The sequence below is a fragment of the Emys orbicularis genome, chromosome 2 (genome assembly GCF_028017835.1).
Source record: "Emys orbicularis isolate rEmyOrb1 chromosome 2, rEmyOrb1.hap1, whole genome shotgun sequence".
Classification (NCBI taxonomy): Eukaryota; Metazoa; Chordata; order Testudines; family Emydidae; genus Emys; species Emys orbicularis.
In genome coordinates, this window is record NC_088684.1 from 231,420,870 (window position 1) to 231,445,821 (window position 24,952).

Consider the following 24,952-nt stretch of genomic DNA (forward strand, 5'->3'; position numbering starts at 1 on the left):
GATCTGGACAAAGTGGAGAAATGGTCTGAAGTAAATAGGATGAAATTCAATAAGGGAAATGCAAAGTACTCCACTTAAGAAGGAACAATCAGTTGCACACATACAAAATGGGAAATGACTGCCTAGGAAGGAATACTGCGGAAAGGGATCTGGGGGTCATTGTGGATCACAAGCTAAATATGAGTCAACAGTGTAACGCTGTTGCAAAACAAAGCAAACCACTTGGAGGCTTGATGGAAGGGGGAAGCCTTATTCAGAGCTAATTTTTATCCATCATGCTCATCTCACTAGAAGAAGGTGCAAAATGGTTTTCCCATCCCACAAAAATTTTAGACCTTGAAAATTTTTCCCATCCTGAATTGGGATGAAAAGTTGAAATCTCAGATTTTCAGTTTATGAAAATCTAAAACAACAATTTTGGTTTTGCCAATCAAAAGGTTTCATTTCAATAATTAAAACATGTTTTATTTAGATTTTGACCATTTAATTTTTTTAAGTTGTAATAGTATTAGCTAAAATTTTGAAATGAAGTTGTTTTGAACTAGAAAAATGAATTTTTTTCATTTAAAAAATGTGAAAATGAGATGTTTCAAAAACTTCTAAATGTTGTCAACATTTTCGAGTTGAGAAATTCATCAAAACGAACCCTTTCTCATGAAAAGTTTCAGTTTCAACAAAAAAGTGTCAAAAAACTCCTACCAACTACTTCTACTACAGAAGGAAGCAGTAGTCTAAAAGTAACCAAAAAGTATTGCAAGTGACTTCGTGTATTCACTATGTGTAGTAGTTTTCCATCGCAACTTGTTAAAAGTAGGCTATGATGACTCAGGTTCCTGGATTTTACAACCCAGTGTATTGAGAATCAGATTCTTCTGCAGTGCAACTACAGAAAGTATGAGGTGAATGAAAAGTACATTCAGTGTAGGGTGACCTGACAGCAAATGTGAAAAATCGGGACGGGGGGGATGGAGTGTAATAGGAGCCTATATAAGAAAAAGACCCAAAAATCGGGACTGTCCCTATAAAATCGGGACATCTGGTCACCCTAAATCAATGGGACTGGCTTTGTCTTAGCTTTTGTTTGTTCATGATTAGTCAAAATCTGAGCTATAAAAACTAATTTATCTAAATGCAGTTTGCTGTTACTTCTTGAAAGCTAATTTAGAGTAACTTGTGTCCTTGGTGTCTTCTTTGGCTTTCACTTAATTCTGTAAGGAAGGATTTTTGGAACATTTGCTTATACAATTCGACAAAATTCAACATTGTATGAAGGCAAACAACCATAATGCACCAAATTGCACAAAGCAGAAACTACTACATGTTACGATAGCTGTGAGTTAGGATTCTCCAGTAGTCGAATGAATAAGTATGCAGCACTTCCTTGCAGATGTTTCACTAACTTGACATCTGTTGACATCTATTCACCATTTTGGTTGGTGAATATGAACGTGTTCAAAATGGAGATAGATAGCAGCCAGTTGGGATCATTCCACAGCCTGAAACAGCTTAGGCTGCTGTTGAATCATTTCCCCAAACAGGAAACCACAAAATATTAGAGAGTAAGGTCACTAGATCACTGGGAAAGGAGCACAAGTTTGTCTGCAAAGTATTATGATGTCCTGTAAATAGGACAAGCTATGGCAATGGAACTAGTTTAAAAAAACAAAGAAAATAAGACTGATTTGCAAAGCACAACTTTCTCTGCATTCAACAGTGAGCTTGAAACAACTTCCATCTGTTTCGATAACTTTGTAATTGGGAGTATTCAGGAAGATGTGACTTGCACTCATGGTTTGGCCAATTACCTGCCTCCTTCTCAAGTAGGGTTGCCAACTTTGGTTGGACAAATTCCTGGAGATTTCATCACATGCCATAATCTTTAATTCCTGGAGACACCAGGACAGTCCTGGAGGGTTGGCATCCCTATCCCCAAGGCTAAAAATTAGAAGGGAATATAATGTTTTTCTGTTGCCAACCATGTTTAGAATTGAGACGAAATCATGCCTTTCAGTTTTGATGACTAAACTGCTATTTATTCCAGTGGTTAAGAAGTTTTAAAATGTCATTGCATATGTTTAAAGAAGATAAAGCTGTATATTGTTGGAAGGTACAGATTACATTTTCTGCAATTTTACAGTCTAAAATTTAGTCTGTCATTTTATTCAAGGTAAAATCACTCAGTGAAGTTTTTCTATCACCCTCATTTTTAAAGTAAGTGAAAAATGTATACTGGCAAGGGCCCTCTCCCTTCCCCTAATCTCTGTCCTGCACTTTATGGAGAGCACTGTACAAAGTTAATACAGCCTTAATCGATAATCCTAGCCTCCTGTGTATGGGCGGCGGGTGGGCCCCCCCTTCGGGGAGGCTAGCCCCATGGCCCCGCCCCTTCTGCACAAGGCCCCGTCCCCTGCAGCCGGAGCCGTGAGGCCACTGCAACTGGAGAAGCCCCAGGCCAGCTGGAACCCTGAGACACCTTTCCCCTCCCCATTCGCCACCCCGCGCTGCCAGAGGAACCCTGGGCTGGCCTCAGTCCTGAGCCGGCCCCAGCAGGCCGGCCGACCTGAGCCCTGGCCCAAGCAGCCCCGGCTCTGAGCAGCCCCGGCTCTGGCTGGCCCGCGGCCGTGGCTCCTATTATACCTGCCACCCATGCTCCTGTGGATCCCCAAGGTGTACACCATCAAGCATTCAAAATATCGTGATTGGTTTAAAAATCATGAGACTTTCTAAAACAAAATAAACTCATCGTTCTTTTTATTTGCCTCTTGTGTCTGAGCCTTTAAAATTCATTTTCAAGCTTTTCTTTGCAAACATGAGGCTAGGAACTTTTTTAAATGGATGCTGTGATTCTCATGATTCCAGGAGCTGGTGCTTTAAGAAAAAAAATCTGAATATTGTGACACTGGATCCTCCAGTAGTTTGGGAACCAAACCATTCACTTTTCTGCTTGGGTGAGGACAAATGCTGTATTTCCTCTCTACTACACCCACCAATGGAACAACTTTGGGGAAAACTTTGTGAGGGGATCCAAACAGTTTTCTCTTCCTCTAAAGAGAGGATCACGGGCCTTTGATTAGACATTTCTTCCTTGATTCTGTGGCCACAGAGTAAGTTTCTACTGCAAAAGTCTGGAATAAATCTCACATGCTTCAGCTAGCCAAACTCCTAGATGTATTTAACATTAAGTACCTGGCATCAGTCAAAGTGCAATCTGAACATGTCTTCAATCAGCCTTTATTTCTGTAAACTATGGAAGACTATCTTGACTTCTTGCCAGTCTGCCTCACAGCTGACTTTCACATGGAGGACTTTAATGGACTCTCAACATTCTCTACAGAGTCAAACTCACTAGACGCTATATGCCCTAAACAGCTAGCGATGCAGGAAAAATTGTAAGGCTGAGATGGGGCAGGGCCATAGTGTTGGATCTGGCATATCTCTACCACCATTAAAATGTCTTCTGAATTTTTCATTTGGGAAGCTGATGGAGTTTCTGTGGCTCAACACCTAACTATCTAGCCTAGTACCTGTTTGTGTAATCGGGCCCAACTTACTGGGTCTAATAATCACTGGTAACCAATCCCGAGAAACATAAGGAAAGAGCAAAAGGAGAAATTATAATAACGTTTTAGAGGAGTGAAATTGTGGTAAAAAGCAAGCATTTAAAAAGCAAGCTGTAACCTCCTATGAATTAAGTGTCATTAGTTACAGAGAAAAGTTTTTCTCCTCTGTGGTTTTGCCTCAGCATCACTTGTATTGATTGCTCTTTAATCTGGTTTCCACCGTAACATTAGAAAGAGATTGTGTTTCTCTTGGGGGAAAAATCATAAGCAATCTTACTATATTAGGGACTACACATAAAAGTAGCAATTAGTCTTCCCTTTCTCGCAAATTATTTCTTTATATAGAGTAACTTGGCATTTCTCAATGATTCTTCTAGTCATTTTAAGTAATGATTTGTACTCAATCTAAAGACTTGGTATTTGTACTACAAAAGTTCATTTTGCTGGGTTTTTTATGTAGATAAAGCTATATAAACTTTATTTCTCTCCTAGAAGTAGATTTGTCAGTAACAAGCAATGGGACAAGTTAATGCTAGTTTAGACTGTGTGTAACTTCTGTGTTAAAATACTCTTTGTGGAATTTCTATAGAAGATTTACCAGAGTTGTTTAAAGCATAATCTTGTCTGTATAATACTGTTCTGTGTTCTAGCCTATACTCGGAAGCACAACACAGATATAATTGTTTCCATACTGTTTAATATAACAGCTGCAGAAGATTTTGCAGTGGCCATGAGGAATCAAGGTCTTTGAGGCAAAGCTCCTTTATATAAACAATGCAATTATTTTATTTAACTAGTTTGGATGAGCCTTATAAAAAAAGCTTTTAACTTCACCAAAATTTTTGGTAACAAGGAATAAATAGCACACAGGAAATGTGTTCATATTCTCGACATACAAAGGTCTTTGTTAGTTTGAGCACTACCAGATTGCTGTTAGATGCTGATTGATACAAAATGTAAATACTACTTTAATATGGGATTTATAAAGAAACCCTACTCCGGAGTGAGGAAACTTTTTTTTTTTTTAAAATGCGGATAATACACCTTTCCTAAAGTAATGTACGCATTTAATTTGAGGATTGAACCAATTTTCTTTATGCTGGCAAGTGGGAAAGTAAAAAGCCTGGAACCCCTCTGTCACAGTTCAGAGCAACTGTACCTTAATTCCCCTGTATGGTACGGCAAGGGCACCTATTTCCAGGCTTCCAGCTCCCTTGGCCATCACCTTTCTTTGATGGAGACACGCATCTCTTTCCCTTCTGACTCCAGGCTGAACAGTTCCCTGACTTTACTGTATTATTGCCAACAAAACACAGGGTGTCTAAGCAGGCTTCTCTTGCCTTCTCTTCAGAGAGTAATAACAGAAGAATTGCAACAGTTATAAGCTACCACACAGCTCTTTCTGTGCAAGCTTATTTATTCTTAGGGTAAAAGTGTTGTAGATAAAACATTAAAAACAATAAAAGAGCCCACATGCATTCTCAGAAGCTTACTTGAGGTCACCCCAATTCCGACATGGGCTCTGGAAGATGGTTAGTCCTTCAGACTCCAAAAAGGAGGTCTCTTCTATGGTCATAAATTCATAACAGCCTCAGCTTAGAACTAGCACACAGTCCTATGGGGTGTCAGTAGGCCAAGTCCTTCCAACCTTTCCCTCCATGGACCAAAGGTCCTGTCCATTTGCTGGGTCAGGAAGAAGGCCCTGAGTCAGCTTAAACTCAGGGTATTTTTTCAAAAGTCCTTTCTTGTCTGTTGGTCCCCGGAGAATCCAGATTAGGTCATTGAACTGTCCTCTGATAACCCGTGATCAGCAGACAAATGGTCCCCCACCTCAGAGCAAAGCTTCAAAAGTTGTTTGTATTTGGAGGTTTGCAATCCAGTTCTCCCCAGTACTTCCTAGGAATTCCACTTTATGTATTTTCCCAAAAGATCAACCATTGTTCAGCATAGTCTTTTTAAGTTCACATTATCTCCCGGAGATTGCATTAATCCTTCCTCCTCCTAAAGAAGTCCCACAATGGTACAAAAACATTTACATTTCAATACAATGGACCACAGAGGTATTAAATGTAATTAAATAAGGTTTAATTTAATTCCATAAGGTTTGCCTGGTATATTGTCATATGTGTGTCAACCTCCCCCACCAAAAAAACGTTGCCCCATCAGAGAGTCTCAGAAGACATTCACTGGCTTGAACACCTACCTATGTGTAGTTTGTTGCTTTGTGGTTAGTAGTGCTCCCATCATGATTCACTTTCTGCATATGCTCAAAGGGTTAATGGCATTTATTAATATGTCAAACTTTTTATGTAAGCAGTATTTTTAAGGAAACACTAAATCTTAGACTAAACATATTTTTAATTAAGTTCTCATCCTGATTTTATTTATATACCACTATATTTATGTACCTTACTTTGTATTATATGAAGTCAAATCATTTTTTGCTATTCTTGTGAAAATGATACCTTTTTGCCTGAACAGAGGTGTTAAGTGCATCATACAAATGTCTGATGTGGTAATTCTTGATCACTGTTACCGCTTTGTTGCTTCCACAGAAGTGAGTTATAGTGGCTGGTAGGATTTTTATTAAAGTCCTGATTCAACTACAGTTTTGAGAATGTTAAATGAGATCTTAATTCCTGGCTGTCTTGGACTGTCTACTTTTTTAAACTTCAGTCATAGATTGAGCTTTTGCATTGGCTTTCAGTAATTTAAAATACAAAATGCACATATAGCAGATATAAATATTCATAGTCAAATAACATGCTATCAATATGCCTTCTTAAGGAGCTGAGCCTTCAGTTTTGATTGACTCTTGGAAGACTTTTGAGACAGTTGTGCGAAAACAAATCTTGCAATATCTGGATTTCTCAGGTCTTTTTGACACCAGTTTGGGCATAGTATGGGTACTGCAATGTTGATGTTGGTGGTTGATCTCCTCCTGGAAAAAGAGAAAGAACAGGGCTGAAATTCTGCGCAGCCCAGAAAGCACAGGCGGCTTTCTGGGCTCTAGTTGTAGGAGGCAAAGATGGCTTTAAGTCATGTTTGTGTCTTTGAAATTTTAGACTACTCTACTCCAGAGGTTCATGTGGCTTAATGTACTGAATCTAAAGTACTGCAGAGCTAAATTTTGTTTAAGTGAGCTTTACGGTTTCTTTAATATTGACTGCTTCGTCTTCTTCCAGGTTCTGTTATATAATGGGCAGCTTGATATCATAGTAGCAGCTCCACTGACAGAACGCTTTCTGCCTACTGTGCCATGGAGCAAAGTGGAAGAATACAAAAGTGCTGAAAGACTCATATGGAGGATCCATCCCCTTGACAAGGAAGTGGCTGGTTATGTACGCCAAGCTGGTGAATTCTATCAGGTAAGGAAAGGAAGCTCTTGAGACATGGACTCTATATAAGCAGTTGTTGTCTATGCTGAGGATATTACCTTGTATATTTAGGTTCCTTCAGGTCAGGTTGTAGAGTAGCCTGCTACTATAATGGCAATAGATGATACCACCTGTGATTGACAGCCTCAGGAAGTGCCAATGGCTTTGGATGAATGAGCATTTTAGGACGGTAGTGGCATCCCAGGTGGAGGAAATGTCACTGAAAGGTAGAAGAGTTAAACCACAGTTTAACAATGGCAACCACAAACTGGTGGGAAGGCAATGGGAAACCACCCTCTGTACTTTTTACAATGGGAACTATCATGGAAGAACAAAGTTAGCATGATCCATGTGTGGCGCTGGACGGTGAGATCACCCCACCCCACAGACCTGAAGGTGTAACAAATTATATGGGGGAGGAAGTTCCAGCCAGTAAAAGAAGTGGTTGCAGTTATAATGGTGCTGCACCAAATCCTTTGAGAAGTACGGTGCCTGATAATTGCACCAAGGAAAAGAATTATCTGAACCTTCATAAATGAATCATCACAGTAAGAACATGGAATGTGAGGAGTATGTGTGAAGGGAAGGTTGTCCTTGTGACCAACAAATTGGAAATAAATAAGATCGATGTATGTGGAATCTCAAAGCTGTGATGGAATGATAGGGTTCGTTTCATGGAAATGGGTGGGTATGTGGTGTACTACTCAGGATCCAAGACCATGAGGAAAAAACAGGATTGCGTGTATCTTATCCAAGGAGAGATCAAAGTGTGTACTTGGATATAATCAGAGATAGAATCATTATGATTCACTTCAAGAAACCTAATTAATAAATAGATCATACAGGTTTATGCCTCTGTGAAAGCAGCTCAAGCCACCACAGTTGAGTTCTATGAACAGTTTGAAGAAAGACTCATTAAAACACCACGTAATTGGAGACCTGAACCTGAAAGTTGGAGTCGCAAGCACTCAAAAGAAGTAATGGGAAACAATGGTCTGGATTTACAAAATGAGAGAAAAAGGTGTTTAGTTGAATTCTGCTGCTCTAATCATGTGGTCATTACAAACACAATCTTACCCAACATCTTAGATGTATATTTACATGGAGGTCATCTGACAGCATGACCAATAACCAAATGGACTATGTAATGATACAGGGATACTGGAGATTGTGTTCAATGAATAAACACTTTCCCAAGTTCAGACTGCAGGTTAGGTTATCAACTATTATCCTGAAGCCCTAAAACCTAAAATTACAACTTAAAAAGATAAGATGTTCAGCAGGTCCACAACATCTGGACCTGTCAAAAATCAGCAAAAACTACATGACTTCTGTACAGATCAAGATTGAGTCATTTTCATAAGTGAAAGAGGAGAACAATGTGTATGAACTTTGGAATAAAATGAAAACTATCATGCTCAAAGCTACCAAAGCACACATTTTGAAAAGTCAGGGTTGGACTGCACCAGGGTTAACAGAGAAGGTGTTTTGAGCTGTCAGAAAAGCAATGCAGAGTGAAAGAGAGTGGCTTGGAGACTAAAGAATGTTGGAGAGAATACAAGACATTGAGCAGACAGATTCAAAAGCAGACAAGACAAGACGAATGAATGCATTAGGGCAAAATTCAAGGAACTTGAAATTATAGAGAGAGTAATAATACAGAAGATACGTTCACAGTGGTCAGACTTCTTACTAAAAAAGTGTTCCCTGCAACCAAGCATAAAAAAAAGACCATGAAGACAGAGTTCTTACTGAAGGTGATATCAAATGCAGAAAGAGATTGGCACAATAATCTGCATGCCTCATCACAGCCATTTATGATACAGGATTACAGAAAAGAGTACAGAGCCAGAGCCATCTATCCTGTAAGAGAAAATGGGGTATGCTGCTATGAAAATGAAGTTTGGGAAAGAACTAGGGGTACATAAAGTACTAGCAGGATTGCCAAAAGTGATTGGTGACCATGGTATTGATCTCGTGGAAAATTTCCTGTGACATATGGATGACTAGAAATTGGCCAGACCACTGGACAAAGGGAATATCTTTGCCCTTGCCAAACAAGTGGGTATAACAGAGTGCAGCAATTATCATACCAGCTCCCTGATATCGAATGCAAATAAAATGCCACTCTACACAATTCAGGATTTAATGAAGCAGAACTACCACCACAACAAGCTGGTGTCAGAGACGGACAAGACACATGTGATCAAATCGTAAATATCTGTCATATAGTTGAAAAATGCAGTGAGTATAATCACCCACTGATTGTGTTTCATTGACTACTTCCAAGTGTTTGACATGACCATCTGTGGAGGATACTGGCAGATATGCAGAGCATCTTATGAGTTCAATCTCTACTGTCAACAACAGACCACAGTGGAAACAGAAGTGAGTGGTTTTTTGCTGGGTTTGAGAAAAGTGTGCATTCTGTCCCCAAGTCTTTTCAACATTTATGGAAAATTTATTAAGATACAAGCCCTGGATTTCCATTGGTGGACACTTCTTAACCAACCTCAGATATACTGATGATATGACACTCTTTACTGCAACCATCGATGCAATACAACAAATGCTGGAGTCTGTAAAAACTGTTAGTGAGGAATGTGGACTATTCCTGAATGTGTGGCAAAAATGAAATGCATATACATTGACACAATCAGTAACAACAGAATGCAAGCAGACATCACGATTAACAGTTAAGCTGTAGAAGCAGTAGGTGATTTTAGTTATCTGGGATCATACGCATCAAACCAAAGAGGCTGCTACAAAGAAATTGGAAGAAGACTTGGGATGTCTTGCTCAGCCATGGCCTCCCTTACAAAAGGGTGGAAAAAATGTGGCATCTCATGTGCCAGCAATGCCCCTCTGCCATGTACATTGGCCAAACCAGACAGTCTCTATGTAAAAGAATAAATGGACACAAATCAGACATCAGGAATGGTAACATACAAAAGCCAGTGGGAGAACACTTCAGTCTCCCTGGACATTCAATAACAGATTTAAAAGTAGCCATCCTTCAACAACAAAACTTCAAAAACAGACTTCAAAGAGAAACTGCAGAGCTACAATTCATTTGCAAACTTAACACCATTAACTTGGGCTTGAATAGGGACTGGGAGTGGCTGGCTCACTACAAAAGCAATTTTCCCTCTCTTGGTATTGACACCTCCTCATCAATTATTGGGTCAGGTGACCCATTTGGGCCTGTGGTAGATAAGGAAGGGTATGTCTACACTGTAATAAAACACCTGTGGCGGGCTGCGTCAGCTGACTGGCTTGCAGGGCTCAGATGGCGAGGCTATAAAATTACAGTGTAGATGTCCAGGCTCAGGCTCTGGGACCCCATTAGAGGTGAGGATCCTATGCCTGGGCTTCAACCTGAGCCTGGATGTCTACCCTGTAATTTTGTGACCTTGCGAGACCAAGTCTGTGGGTACGGGCCAACTGTGGGTGTTTTATTGAAGTGTAGACATGCCTGGAGAGAGAAGGTGCTGCAGATGGGACGGCAGATGCATACAGACATTGCAGGGAATAAGAAGGCTCCTCCAGGGCCCTGAGTCAGAGGGGTAAAGACACGAGCAAGAAGGAGATCTGTGGAGAATGCAGAGAATGTCAAACTCCAGGCAAGAAACACTGGGAGAGCAGGAAGACAGGGCCCAGTTTGAAATTGTGGGAAGACTGGAGGTTTTGAAAGACTTTGTGCAGGTTTTAATAAATTGGTTGCCAGAAATGGGGTTTGTTTTGAGTATCTGGATGGTGTGGGCTTTTTAATAGACCCTAAGCAGAAGGGGAAGCTAAGGCAGGACACTGCAGAGCTACCTATAACCAGCAGGGGGCACTCCAGAGAGGCACACTCTTACGCATGTTGAATTGTGTTAAGGAGACTTGAAGGTTTGCCCTGTGTTCATGCTAGCACTGTTCCACAAGTAACACTAGTGGCATTCTGGGAGATTTTGAAAGGCCACAGATGCACTGTGGGACAGCAGTAGGAGGACTAGATGAACTGTTCAGCCAGTGTGTATGTACACTAGCACTGAAATACTTCAGAGTGAAACGGTATTTAGCCCTGCTGAAGTTTAGTCTACCCCAAATGGCATCTAACACATTTTTAAACTGTTTGAATTGCTTTTGTGTGTGGATGTATTTTAGCTGGAACCAGGGCCGGCTCTAGGCACCAGCAAAACAAGCTGGTGCTTGGGGCGGCACATTTTTAGGGGCGACATGGCCGGCGCCAGAATGCCGCCCCTAAAAATGTGCCCCAGCCACCCTAGCTCACCTCCGCTGCCGCTCGCACGCCGCTACTCGCCCTCCCTCCCAGGCTCTCAAGCCTGGGAGGGAAGGGGAGCAGCGGCACGCGAATCGGCTGTTTCGCGCGCCGCGGCCGCTCGGGGTCTCCTCCTCCCTCCCAGGCTCTCAAACCTGGGAGGGAGGGGGAGATCCCGAGCGGCCGCGGTGCGCGAAACACCTGTTTCGCACGCCGCTGCTCCCCCTCCCTCCCAGGCTTGAGAGCCTGGGAGGGAGGGGGAGACTCCGAGTGGCCGCGGCGCGGGCGCCGCTTCTCCCCCTCCCTCCTAGGCTTGAGAGCCTGGGGGGAGGAGGCAGGGCTGGGGATTTGGGGAAGGGGTGGAGTTGAGGCGGGACCGGGGGTGGGGTAATTAAAAAACGGGGGCGGGGGGCGGCCAAAATTGGTTTTGCTTTGGGCGGCAAAAATCCTAGAGCCGGCCCTGGCTGGAACAAATGGTATTTGGCACAGTACACTTCTGTAGGTTAGGCTTTAGAATGCCTTCTGTTCTCCTTTCTGTATTCTTTTTTTGTATATGTGTCTGACCCTGTCCTGTGTGTTTTGCCAGGCTCCGTGATATAAAGTATTTTTTCAGAAAGGCCAATGTACTGAAAGTCTCATCTAATTTAGACCATAATTAAAGGAGAAAAGGGCACTTAAAGGTAGCTTATGCCAAAATCAAAGGCCTTCAGCAAACTTCAGCACATGATTTGCGCTTCCCATGAATATCAAATACATCTAGGATTAAAAGATAGTCTAACATTGCATACTATGCAGTGAAAGAAATGAGAATCACATGTGTTTGTGATAAGTAAGAGGTGTTTAACTCTGCATCCAGGTCTTTGCATTTTATATAGGTGATTTTAAAACTTTGGCAGAGATCCTCTCCTCTTACTGCTCAACTATAAAATAGAATTGTTCTGCAGTAACAAAAGCATTCTCTGTGGAACTTGGATCTGTAGACTCCTTACGTATAGCAAGTGTGTGGTAATGGAAAAAATGGACTATAATCATGATGGACTTTCTCTTTGGTATTAGTCGCATAAAACAGAAGCGTGTGTCTCTGCCAAAAATGAAACCTTATTTTCTGCCAAGCTCTCTGATTCTTAACTTAAACTATAGTATGTTAGACTCCAGTGTGAATCCTTTCTATTAATTAAAAGGGAGGAAAACACACCAGTTATACTAACTAAATATATTTTTTAAAATATATCTGATTTAAACTAATGGAATCCCCTAATTTAAAGAGACCAATTTTAAGATTTACCAATTTAAACAAGTTGCTTAATCAGTTTAGCTTAAATGTGTATACGTCTAGGTGTTTGCACCAGTTTAACTAGATTTTAAAATAGATTTAGTTAATCTAGTTAAACTGGTGCATTTTTATAGTATGGTCCTGGACAAGGAAAGGAGGGGATGAAGATCTAAGGACAATAGACTTTATAAATTAGCTTCACTCTTGTAGTTATCTCAAAGAAAATTTATGTAGGTTTCACCAAACACCAAAGCTTTAAGTCAATGAAGATGTGAAATCAGCACATTGTGGTGTGGTGTTTGGGGCAGAACAAATAACTTCCCTTAACATTCATATTGGGTACTGAAACCCACTGATATGTGTAAGAATATGGATCTGATCACATTTGATGAGTCTGCACACCTCTTAAGTGTCTACTTTTTTTATAGTATTTTAAAGACTGACTACGGGAATCTCATGGAAATCCCAATCGAGGACACAGCAGAGATGGGGAATAGTTACAATTTTATCATATGCTGATGTGGTTCTAGACGTAGATAAATGTAAAAATAAAATGGTAACAATGCTTTTAAAATCTAAATCTAAATTTTAATAGCTTAACACAGAAGCAACACCCATGCTAAGGCCCTTTTTCAGTCTATGGGAATTATATAACTATACCTGGAAAATGTAATCCTAATTTCCTTCCAAATTCTAGTTCACTAAATTTAGCTGTTCTTAGCAAGAACAGATTTAAATCTACTAAACCGAAGAGCAAAAACCAAAAATGAGTTCCGCATGGGGGAATCAGGTCCTCATGATTTCAGAGGATCTGTCCCATCATTTAAAAAAAATTTAAAAGAGCCCTCGTGTAACCATTTGTAACAACTTCAGCGGGAACATCATTATCCAGATGGACAATTTACGTCCCAACTTCTTGCCCTGTATCTCCATTGTCTAGAAAAAATTTCACAAGTCCTTAGTGTATTTGCCAGTAATTTTTACTCACAGGTTAAAATGTCTATTGGCCAGAACTTGGATAAAATCCAAGCCAGTACCCTTGATTTTATCCAAGTCCTGCAGGAAAAATTATTTAATCAGAATAATTAAAAATGTAAGAGTACTACTAAAGAAACAGACTGTTTGATATGACTTAAAAGTATTTGGCCTCAATTCAGCAAAGTACTTAAATCTTACGACCCATTGTACTCGATAAACTTTTGCTTAAGCATGTTACTGAATCTGGGGTCCTTGTGAGGATTTTATAGATTGCTGTAGCTGTATTGTGGTAAGCAATATCAGTAAACATGCAAAGAAGGAGAGGTTGTTTTTGATGGAAGAAAGAAACTGCTAAATAGATTTGGGATAATTATTACCAAGGACAGCTAGTTCTCAGGAAGAAAAACTTGGTTTTGTTATGATAATTGTTAAACTGCAGACAACACTTGCTTCCTGCCATGAAGAGCAACTGAACTAGGTTCCTGATTAGAGCTAGGTGAAATTTTTTGGGACAAAACTCTTTTTGAGGAAAAAAATGTAGGTTCAGCAACACTGAAATGTGTTGCAAATTCACATCTGCTTTGCCTAATTGTTCATGTTGGGAGCCGTGGAAGAAAGCAAAATTCTAAAAAGTCAAAATGTTTTCTTACAACTTTTTTTTAATGAAATATTTCAATTTACTGTTCCAAATGACTTTTCATTTAGAAATTTCCTTCAGTTTTATTTTTAAAATGTTGAAAAATGTTAAGCTTGAAATTGAAATGAACTGTTTTGTTCAACCCAAAATGGATGTATTGATTTTTTTAATTTTTTTTTAATTGCCAGTGAACCAAAAAATCTGTTATCTGTGTTCCTGCTGTCAGGCACAGGGACAACTCTTCATGGGGAAAAAAACTGCAGAGAGGCTGGATTTAATATCTGCATTGTGCAATCCCTTTGAATATTTGATGATTCTTCTTAAATCTGTGCCCATGCACATACGTGATACATTGATGTATACATGTTTGGTACTGATTAGACTCTAGTTTTCAGTAACTTTTCTTTCAACTCGAATGTACAGCATACATTTATTTTATGAATCCACTACTGAGAAACTCTGTTATCTGTATTACAGAGTGAGATTAGACTGACCCTAACTGAGCAATGTAATTCTTTGTTCAGGTAATACAATATACATTGAATCAGCAGTCCTAGAAAAATCTTTCCTAAATTAAGAAACCAGTGAGCTATAATAAAAAATGGAGCACCTTAATCCTACCCCTCTCCCCCTTTTAACCGAATTTTTAATTATCACTAGTGGCCTGTTCCAGTCTGTGAAATCTATTTCACAGCAGAAGTGACTCCCATATGATCAAAACAAAATAGTATTTGTCCTCTTAATGTAAAAATCAAATGTGACAAATGATTTGTAGCTCTATCTGTAGATTCACAGATTTTTAAGACTAGAATAGAGTATTGTGATCTTCTAGTTTGACTTTCTACCATAGAACTTCCCTGAATTAATTTCTGTTTGAACTAGACCATATTTTTAGGAAAACACCTAATCAATAAAAATAAATCCAATCAAACATCCAGTACACTTCTGTTGGGTCAGATTCTGCTTATCCACCTGCAACCCCACTGTTTTCTGAGAGATTGCACAGATATTGCTGGATAGAAAATTGCCTTTTTGTTGTGTATTGTGCTGTCACCAAAGACAATAATAGTCGAGGCTTCTTGGGCTATCCTAAAATTGAGCGTCACAACATTGTGCATTGTTCTTAACACCCTGTGAAGTGCAACAGTATTAGTGCTGAGTGAATAATTTGCAGTGAATTTGTTTTACTAATTAATTTAGACTCTCTATTTGTGGAATCTGTATAAGCAAGTCGCAATGTCTTTTTCTCTTTTATTTTCCAAATTTTTCCTTTCATGTCAGTTTTTTCACTGATTCTGAATATTCTATTTTAGCTGTTTCCTAGCTGCAGTTGGTCAGTTGGGTCACAGGATTTTGCAGTTTCTGTGTTGGGTGAGCATGCAAGCAAATACTAAAATTAACTTCAAAATTTGCTTTCACAAATAACTGTGCTGGTTGGCAGGATTACTGGAATGTTCATGGAATTAATGCAAAAAAGTGTGCACATTTTTAATATATATTTCAAAGTATCCCCCTCTCAACCTTAGACTGCAAGCAAGAAGAACGCCGTCTTATGTTTGTAGGGCTCCTAGCACAATGAGGCCTGAATCTTGATTGGAGCTGCTGGGCACTATTGTCTCAAAAATATTTTTGACGATAAAGTCAGTATGATCATGGGTGAAGTGAATTAATTTTAGAAATCAACCAGTATTTGTGTAAAATATATTATTTACCCAACTATAATTCATTGATAGACTGTCCTATGAATAGATTAAGCCTACTCAGGATTTTTGTTAGATATTTAATATTGATGGATTTAAATCACAAATACAGTTCTTGGTAACCCTCAATTTATTTAGTCCATGTCTACACTAGAGACCTTATAGCAGCACAGTTGTACTGCTGCAGCTGCTCCGCTGTAAGGTCTCCAGTATAGCCGCTTTACGGCAACGGGAGAGAGCTCTTCCCTTGGCGTAATTAAACTACCCCCAACAAGTGGCAGTAGCTATGTTGGTGGGAGAGCATCTTCCACTGGCACAGCACTGTCCACACCAGCGCTTCTCTCGGTGTAACTTATGTCTGTCAGGGTGTGTGAGCGACATATGTGTTACTGACAAAAGTGCTAGTGTAGACATAGCCTTAGAAACTCCAGATTCCCAGGATCATAGGCTCAATAATCAGGAAATCTTCTGCTCCTGGAACGATGGTCGTACTGGAATGCAAGCAATGCAGCTGATGACCTATCTATAAAATACAAGTGTAGCCACAACAAATAGCTTATGTAATAACATGTATAGTATGCACTGTGCTTAGTACTTGTAATGTGTAGAACTGCTGCAGTGACCCCTGCTGGGAGGAAGGGTCAAACTGGCCAGCCATGAATTCCCTTGTTCTAAAATTAGCTAAGGAGACTCTGTGTGTGTGTGTGTGTGTGTGTGTGTGTGTGTGTGTGTGTGTGTGTGTGTGTGTGTTCTCTCTCTCTCTCTCTCTCTCTCTCTCACACACACACACACACACACAAGGCTGCTAAACTTTTTTATTCTTTTTTTCACAGTTGAAAATAGCAGCAAGATTAAAATATAAATGGTATTTATATCAATAGCTAGTGTCCATTAATGCTGCCATAGAATAGACACTGCTTTTGATACCATTGATCTTGAGGTATGGTGACTTTGGTTATCTGTTGTCCCTTATTCCCTTTCCTTTACTGATGTAAATCTACTCTTTTTTTGAGAGAGAGGGAGAGAGAGAGAGAGAGAGAGCAAGTTACTAACAGAGAGAACATTTCTTCTTTCACAATTACATCTGCGGAAACACAGCAAACAAATATTTCTAGTTGTGGTTTATCTTGTATATCTGTGGATTCGTTGACAGCTAGGCTGAATGCTAGAGAATTCTTTAGATCATTTTGCAACTTGCTTGCAACATCAGCTCTGATATGGGAGATGAACCTCTCTGTAGTGTGGCGTGAAATAGCAATTTTCTTTAGTAGTCATTGAAGTTTTGTGTTACTTGGATCTAAAATTGCAACCACTTCTGCAATATTCTTCTTAACAGATTCTCCATCACAGTATGAATGTTTAGCACAAGCGATGTTCCATGACACAACATAACTAGCTTCAGTTGTTGTGTCAGCTTCCTTACTGAATGCCGAAAATAGTGTCTGTTTATTTTAGGCATAATTTTAATGTGGTTAACTTGGTTTTCCTTAATTCTGATTCAGGAGAGTAATTAGACAAAAAGTTATTGTGATTCGTTTCGTATTGATGTTTCAAGTTGCTCGTTTTGTAGTGAGTGAGCAATGCATTGCGGAGAAGGCACAGGGGTTTGCCACCTTTAGCAGTGAATGCAAAATCTTCCTCCTGTTCTGGCTTAAAACTTTGGTTTTCTTCTTCATACTTGCGTTTCTTACATTTGACGATGTCATTGTCATCCACGAAATTAACGTAGGGTCACCACTTAAATCTAAAACTATTCAAATGTGACTTGCGAACAGTAAACACAGCCTGTATTCTGCGGAACGCAGGGAGATCGCGAACTCATGAGGTCTGCACAGCACAAGGGCTGAAAACAGAATGATGCAATTTCCTGATGTAATGCGCATGTGCGAGCTTCTCTTTTTATTAGTCTCATTCTCACACTATTGGGTTCACCGGGGCTTAAATTCTCTTGAAATATTTCCTGGAGCCCCCCAAATCCTCCCCCATTCTCTGCCTACCAGACTGGCGGGTGTAGGGGAAGCTTGCAGCTTCTGCCCTGCGGTGGAGTGGTGGGGCTAGGAGCTTCTGCCCTATGGGGAGGGGTCTCGGGGCTTCTGCCCTGTGGGGAGGGAGCACTGGTCTAAAGCCCCAAGATCCCTTTCCTGCAGGGGAGAAGCCCCTAGCCCTATCACGACACTGCAGGGCAGTAGCCCCGAGCTCTACCCCCACCCCTCACCCCCGTCTGGTAGTCAGAGAATGGGAAGGCATGGGGGGGGGGGCTCCGTGACTTTTTAACTATAAAAGAGCTGCAGTTTGGCCACACCTGCAATATAGGTTCTGTCTGAGATACTGATAACACAGAGCATGCTGCTTCTGCAGTACAATCCAGCCAGGGAAAAATAAATCCACATAAGGAATCCAGCTGGTCTCCTGCGTGACACTGCAGAGCATTACCAAAAAGCCACAGGGCTTCTTGAAAAACCAACTATTAGCCAACTGTGCTGCCTTGCCAGAGATCTAAAAGCAAGAAAAGATTTGGCTTTCTGTGCTTGGTGCTTCCTGCAGATTACCCACCCAATTATGTCTAGGGCTGTTCACATCTGTTTTGGAGTACTTCCCTCACTGGTTTAATTGTACATGCTTATTGATATCCTAGACTAAGCCACAAAGAACCACTTGTCTAAATTTAACTAGCTACTAGCCAACAAAGAAAGCAGCAAAGAATAAAATGGAGCAAAAACAATTGGGGCATTTTAACACAGGAGTCTCTGGAGGACAGAGTTTTTATTTCTGTATCACAGCGATAACCAGGATACTAATTTTGTCACTACAGATGTTGGTAAAATCTGGGAAACAAATCAAAGGGTAACTCATTTCCTTTTAACTTCTTTCAAAACAATTCTACCGTCTTCACTCTCCCTGAGCCCTGGAATTACTTCCAGTGGTGACTGTAAGGACGACTTTGGAAATGGCTCTCTCCCACGTCCCCAAAAAAGTTACAAGGTTCAGCCAATGATTCCTTGACTTCTGGAAGCCACTAACCCAAGGAACTGTGATGCGGTACCCATTCCTTAACTGAGCAAAGTACACTAGTTGGCTCCTTCCTTGTACCCCCGATCCCCATCCTAAGCCCTCAAGTGCTTGTCCCTCCCATGAGGTCTGCTCTGTAACCCCCAACAAATCAAATGCACCAACCGTTACTGGAACAAGGTTTTGCTGTAGGTACTGAAAAGGTCCAGCCAGAGAAGGGTAACTGAGATTGTCAGATCTGGTGGGGTGCTGATATGGAGCGACTGAAAGATTCACCAGAGGGGACTTCACCAAGGTATTGGAGTCGGGAGTAAATAGGAAGAAGATCAGTCTCTTGTTTTATATTGTCCCATTTATTAAAAAAGGGTCACTTTTAATGGAAAGTAAATATAAAGGGAAAAGGAACACCAGTTCACACAGCAGGGAGTCAGCCTTTGGAATTCACTATGGCAGGTTGTCGGTCAAATGTTGTAGCTGGATTTAAAGAGAATCTGAACAATTTCAAGACCAGTGCTTGTACTTATATGTGCTAAGTTGGGTGTATATGTACTGCAGGTGGCAACTGTTTGCGTCTATATTGCACTCTCCACTCAAGGATCTTAAGGTATCCCTATACACAATCTCATAGTGTGATTGCAACTCGACTAGATGTACCTGAGGCTAGTTTTAATCTAGCAGTGAGTAATGAAGCCAAAGTAGTGCACACATCAACATGGACTATACAAACCCACCCAGAGCCCTGGGTAATTCAGCATGGGCTAGCTCCATGAGTAAGTATGTGCCGCTCAGCTTTGCTGCTCCAATATCCAAGCTAAATCAATTCACGCTAGCTCGGTTATGTCTACTCAAGCTGCAGTTATACCCTATGATAGCAGTATAGATGTAAAATGTCATGATTCAGGTTATCTGTTAATTGAGTCACCCAAGTACAATGGAGGAATAAAACTACAATTGAGTGAGGATGCATGCATACTAGTAATATGGTTAAACAAACTCAAGTCCAGCCTGACTTGAAGAGTAACTTCCTTCATGCTTGAGAGGTCAGCCTCACTGGAATTCCTGAATGTCCGCATCCAGACAGTGACATTCTACAGCCACTGTCCTCCTTACTAATAACACCAAGGTCAAAAAGGAAGTTTGGGTCACAGTAAATGTAAGCAGAGATCCTGCATCCTACTGTTACTTTTGTTCCTTGCAAGAGTGTCAGAGTTGAAGCCTGTGAACTCTGCTGGTTTACTTTCCCCAACAGTGTTTATCTCTTAGAAGCAGAGTAGGGGGGGAGGGGAGATGTAGCTGTTTACTCATTTTACTGAACCAGCTCTTGTTTTGAGATTTAAGATTTTGCAGTTCTTTGTTTAAGACAGCTCATCTTTAATCCAGATTTCTATCATTCCAGGTTTTAAAAGTGAGACATTTTGATATGTTTTTAGCTTAGTGGGTTCTGCTTTCCTTGTAGAGTGCAACAGTAAAAGTGACTGATCATAAAGACAACTTTCCTCACTGCTTTGTAGAAAGCTGCAGAATCTTTCAGTCCACATTTGGTATTTAGTGATGCATTTAATTATGTTGCAACTGTGTGCAGTCTTGCACTGAGCTAACCTTACTTAATGCTTCATAATTGTTGCTGTGCCTTTACTAGCTATTGTGTTTAATGTATATTATGAAATTGTAGGGGGGCTGTTATGGTTTAATTTGTAAAAATTGAAAAAAATGAATGGTTGGTACATGTCTGAGGTAAATGTAAAACTTTCAAAAGCCCCTTAATCTGGTTTTCAAAAGTAATTTAGCTACTTAGCAGCCTAAGTCACTAGGCAGTTTTTGAAAATCTTACCCATAGTGGCTGCTTCAGAAACCACTATGAGCAAATCACTGAAATTCAGAAGCTTCAAGCCAGGCCACCTTGTGCTTTGCTCCAGTCAGATCTTTCAAATTAAGCAGGGACACGTGCCTCGTCTCCTGAAAGGAGGGGGCTGTATGGGCCAAAATTGTATTTGGATCATTATCTTCTGCCTACGTCTGAAACTACAAAGGGATTTTTGTCAAATGGGGAGGATGGTATTCTTCACTTCTTGTTGAGCTGATCTTTAGGGTAGCAAAGTGCTATTAAGCTGTTGCTGTATTTCAGTGGTGGATCCCTGTATAGTTGATAAACTGGCTTCTAAAGTGCACTAGGGTCCTTTGGGGATAAAAGGAATATGAATGTAATTGTTAATCAACATTTAATATGCATATTTATTCAAACCATATGTCCTGGTTCTATGAAGCCATGCTGCAAATTTCTATACCTAAATGATGATGATCTTGAAAGGGAAGGGCTTAATAGATATACTGACAGATCTTTTAACTCTAGCCAGACTAGTGGTGCAGTGGAGGTGTCGAGGGCACAATGGAACGTATATGAGACCATGACTTTTAGCTGTTATATATTCTGTTTAGATGTAGTCCAGATAACAGCTGCCAGTTGCCAAACATGTTTTAAATTCAACGGCTGTATTTTCTCATACAAATAACTCGTTTAGGTGTCCTCGGTCCAGCTTTATGTCTGCACAGAAGTCATTTTGTCAGATAATGGCCAAGACTTAACCCTGATTACTACTTTCTGTTTGACTACCATAGACTGGGATTGTGGGCGCCAGTAAAAGATCTTCTTTGGAATAACTTCAGAATGTTGTCAAAGAGTTGTTTACTTTTAGCATATCATAAGGGAGGGGCTGAGGGCAAGAAGAAATACTCCATGAACTGGAACAAGCTTCATACACTGAAAAAGGAATGTCTTAAAATTTGAACACAGGAAAATTGGGAATGCACTAAAACGTAAGATGCTTTTGAAAAACAGAATCATATAAACAGTTTCACACTTCAGTTATATGAGAATAATTCTCAATTCAGAATAAAGTAACACATGCGCTCTCTTCTGAATTTCAGCAAAAATTGGAATACACAAGAGGGGAAAGATGTCTAATGAGATGTCAAAAAGTAGAGGACTAGAAACTAACGTGAAAATAATCTATCATCATCTGTTTGGTTGAAATGAATTATTCTAATATTGCACCTATTATTTTAAGACCCGAAGTTTCCTAATAAATTCAGATTCCAAAATTAGATCATACAATGTAGACTTGTGCTGTTCTTTTAAACATTTGCCGGTAGAATGAATATTTGACTAGTCAATTTAAATCACAGACAATGTGGTGGTGATGCTGCTGCTAGTTTCCCTGTGAAGACTCAAAGCATCCAAATCAAAGCATGATGTAACTGTATCCATGATAGGCCTGTCTAAATATCAAAGATTACCAATTAGGCTTAGTTAGTTATTTGATCCTATTATTAACTGGTCTAAGATCACATGACTTTGACTTTGGATATGTGTGTTTATATTTTACTGACTAGAGTGAAAGAATCATCCTTCTGACTCAGCTTGCACGCTAAGATCTCCGTACATGAGAGAACCCAGTTTTAATTAATTTTTGCTGGCAAAATTGACTTTTGTTGCGCAGGATTTACTACTAATCTATCCTTTCTTTGCACCCTGAAGGTAATTGTTCGAGGTGGAGGACATATTTTACCTTATGACCAACCTGAAAGATCATTGGACATGATTGACAGATTTATCTCTGGAGAAGGATGGAAGACAAGTGGATTCAAAAATAAAACTTAAAATGCAGTGTAAATGTACTACCTTGCCAAATGCTTCAGAAATGTTTTGAATGTACTATAGTGAAAATATTGCCATATGGAAAAATCATGAAATTGAGGATGAGAGTAATAAAATGGATATAAATGTTCCTTGTTCTTGGTCTGTCTTGTTGAAAATTTTCCATTGGTAAAATGCTGTGAGAGAACAACATGGATCTAACTTTCTGAAGTCACGTAAGCTTCCCTCTCCCTTTCCCCTCTCCTCCCCCCTCTCCCCGGAAAATCCTTAGAATTTGGAAAAATGTAGGCAACTTAATCCCTCGACTAGTGAAATTACCAGATTTTGAATGTATTCTATTAGAGGTGGGGGGGGGCCCTCAGGGGATGGGGAGAAGAGGCACGAGGGAGGGGCTTGGAGAAGGGGCAAAGAGGCATGATCAGCAGGTGGGGGAGGCCTCAGGGGAATAGGGGGAAAGGCGCAGATGGGGGAGGCCTTGGGGGAGGTGGCAGAGAGGCGTAGGTGGGAGAGGGGGCTGAGCAGGGCCTGGGGCAGAGTGGGGGTGGAGCATGGGCGAGGCCTCAAGGGGAGGAGGCTGAGCGGGGGCAGGCCTTGACACAGAAAAGACCGTGGGGTCACGGTCCGGGTGCTGGTGCCCCCTACACTTCTAGGGAGCTTCCAGCGCTTACGCCCAGTCTCACCAAATGCGGGAGTCAAGCACCGCCCATGAACATACAGTAATTGGGACAACATGCAGCCAGATAAGGCCTGGCCAAGCTTCTAAATCAACCATTTGAAATTAGTTCAGTAAAGGTTTCCATCCAACCACTCTGATATGTACTGCTGAACAGCTTAAGTCCTTACCTCAGACCAACAAGAAGCAAGCTCCATACCTTGCTGCTTGTGAAAACAAAAGCAGTGGATTTCTGAATGAGCCCTGAGGATGCAGCATGTGCGGCCTAGACTGAAGTTTAGACCATCACTGAAGCTTCTTGGGATAACATCTTTTAACAAAACATCATTTGCAGATGTTCTTTGTCCAGTTTAAATTCCCTGGCTCTTGGTTATCTCCACTCATATGATCCAGAGGCCCCAGGGCCAAAGTAAATAACTTTTCCTTTTCTAACTAAAATCTATTTGATTGAACAGCATTAACAAGGAAGGCTCACAGAGCCGCGGTCTCAATATTTTTTTAAGATTATGGCCCATCTAAGACATCTCCTCCCAGTCCAAAACCTTTCCTGCAGCAAATCGTGTGCAAGTTACATGAAAAGCAATATCAGGACAATAAGAAGCAGACAAGGTGAAAATATCCTAGCTTTTATATGAAGGATATGGCTGGTTATGTTTATCTCTGTGTCTTTTATATCAGTTTCCTATTACTTGTTGGATGTAGGATGCAGGCAATCTCTGCTGGTCATTTTGCAGTTTGTTTCGCTCCTCCTGTGTGTATTTTCTACCCCTCCAACCTGGTAGTACAGGAATGTTTTTTGTTTAAGTGGTCAAGGTCTCTGGAAACAGAGTCCTGGTGTTGGTTCCAATTAGCAGGAAGTTTCATTGTGTTGAAAAGTGAGGTGCTCCACTACTGAGACAAGAGTACACTGGCTTACTAGGAAGTAGTTCACAGGCAAGTTTGTGAGGATCAGTGTCTCTGGCCTTGGCTACACTTGGGATGCAGCACTGCCACGGCAGCGCTGTGAAGCGCGAGTGTAGTCGCGCCACCAGCGCTGCGAGAGAGCTCTCACAGTGCTGTATGTACTCCACCTCTCCGAGGGGAGTAGCTTGCAGCGCTGAGAGTGAGCGTACAGCGCTGCAGGCGCTGATTACACTGGCGCTGTACAGTGCTGCACTCGCTGCGCTCGGGGGGGGGGGGGCGTTTTCACACCCCTGAGCGCAGCAAGTTGCAGCGCTGTACAGCACCAGTGTAGCCAAGGCCTTAGAGCTATAATGCACAACAGCTATCCATTGGCTCAAACTTTCCTCCAGCCATCTTCAGTTCTGTTGTCTTTTTGAATCTGAAATGAAAACCAACTTAAGCTGACTTCAAGTTCAAGCCTGGTATTTCAGAGCAGGTTATTTTAAAGCAAGACTACTAGTCAAAAGCTTTGCTAAAGTCAAGCTTTTGATATGGTCTCCCACAGTATTCTTGACAGCAAGTTAAAAAAGTATGGATTGGATGAATGGACTATAAGGCGGATAGAAAGCTGGCTAGATTGCCGGGCTGAACAGGTAGTGATCAATGGCTCGATGTCTAGTTGGCAGCTGGTACCAAGCAGAGTACCCCAGGGGTCAGTCCTGGGGCCAGTTTTGTTCAACATCTTTATTAATGATCTGGATGATGGGATGGATTGCACCCTCAGCAAGTTCGCAGATGACACTAAGGGGGGAGGTAAATACGCTGGAGGGTAGGGGTAGGGTCCAGAATGACCTAGACCTAGACAAATTGGAGGATTGGGCCAAAAGAAATCTGATGAGGTTCAACAAGGACAAGTGCAGAGTCCTGCACTTAGGACGGAAGAA

At 40.8% G+C, this 24,952-nt stretch overlaps 1 protein-coding gene across 1 annotated transcript in view; it reads left to right on the top strand.

Moving 5' to 3' along the window:
- CPVL (carboxypeptidase vitellogenic like) overlaps positions 1 to 22,456 on the top strand; it is a 75,046-nt gene extending 52,590 nt beyond the window's left edge. The window contains exons 11-12 of the mRNA XM_065399627.1: positions 6,746 to 6,928; positions 22,334 to 22,456. Of these exons, the coding sequence (XP_065255699.1) occupies positions 6,746 to 6,928; positions 22,334 to 22,456 (306 nt within the window). The remainder of the gene's footprint in view (positions 1 to 6,745; positions 6,929 to 22,333) is intronic.
- The last annotated feature ends 2,496 nt before the right edge of the window (positions 22,457 to 24,952 follow it).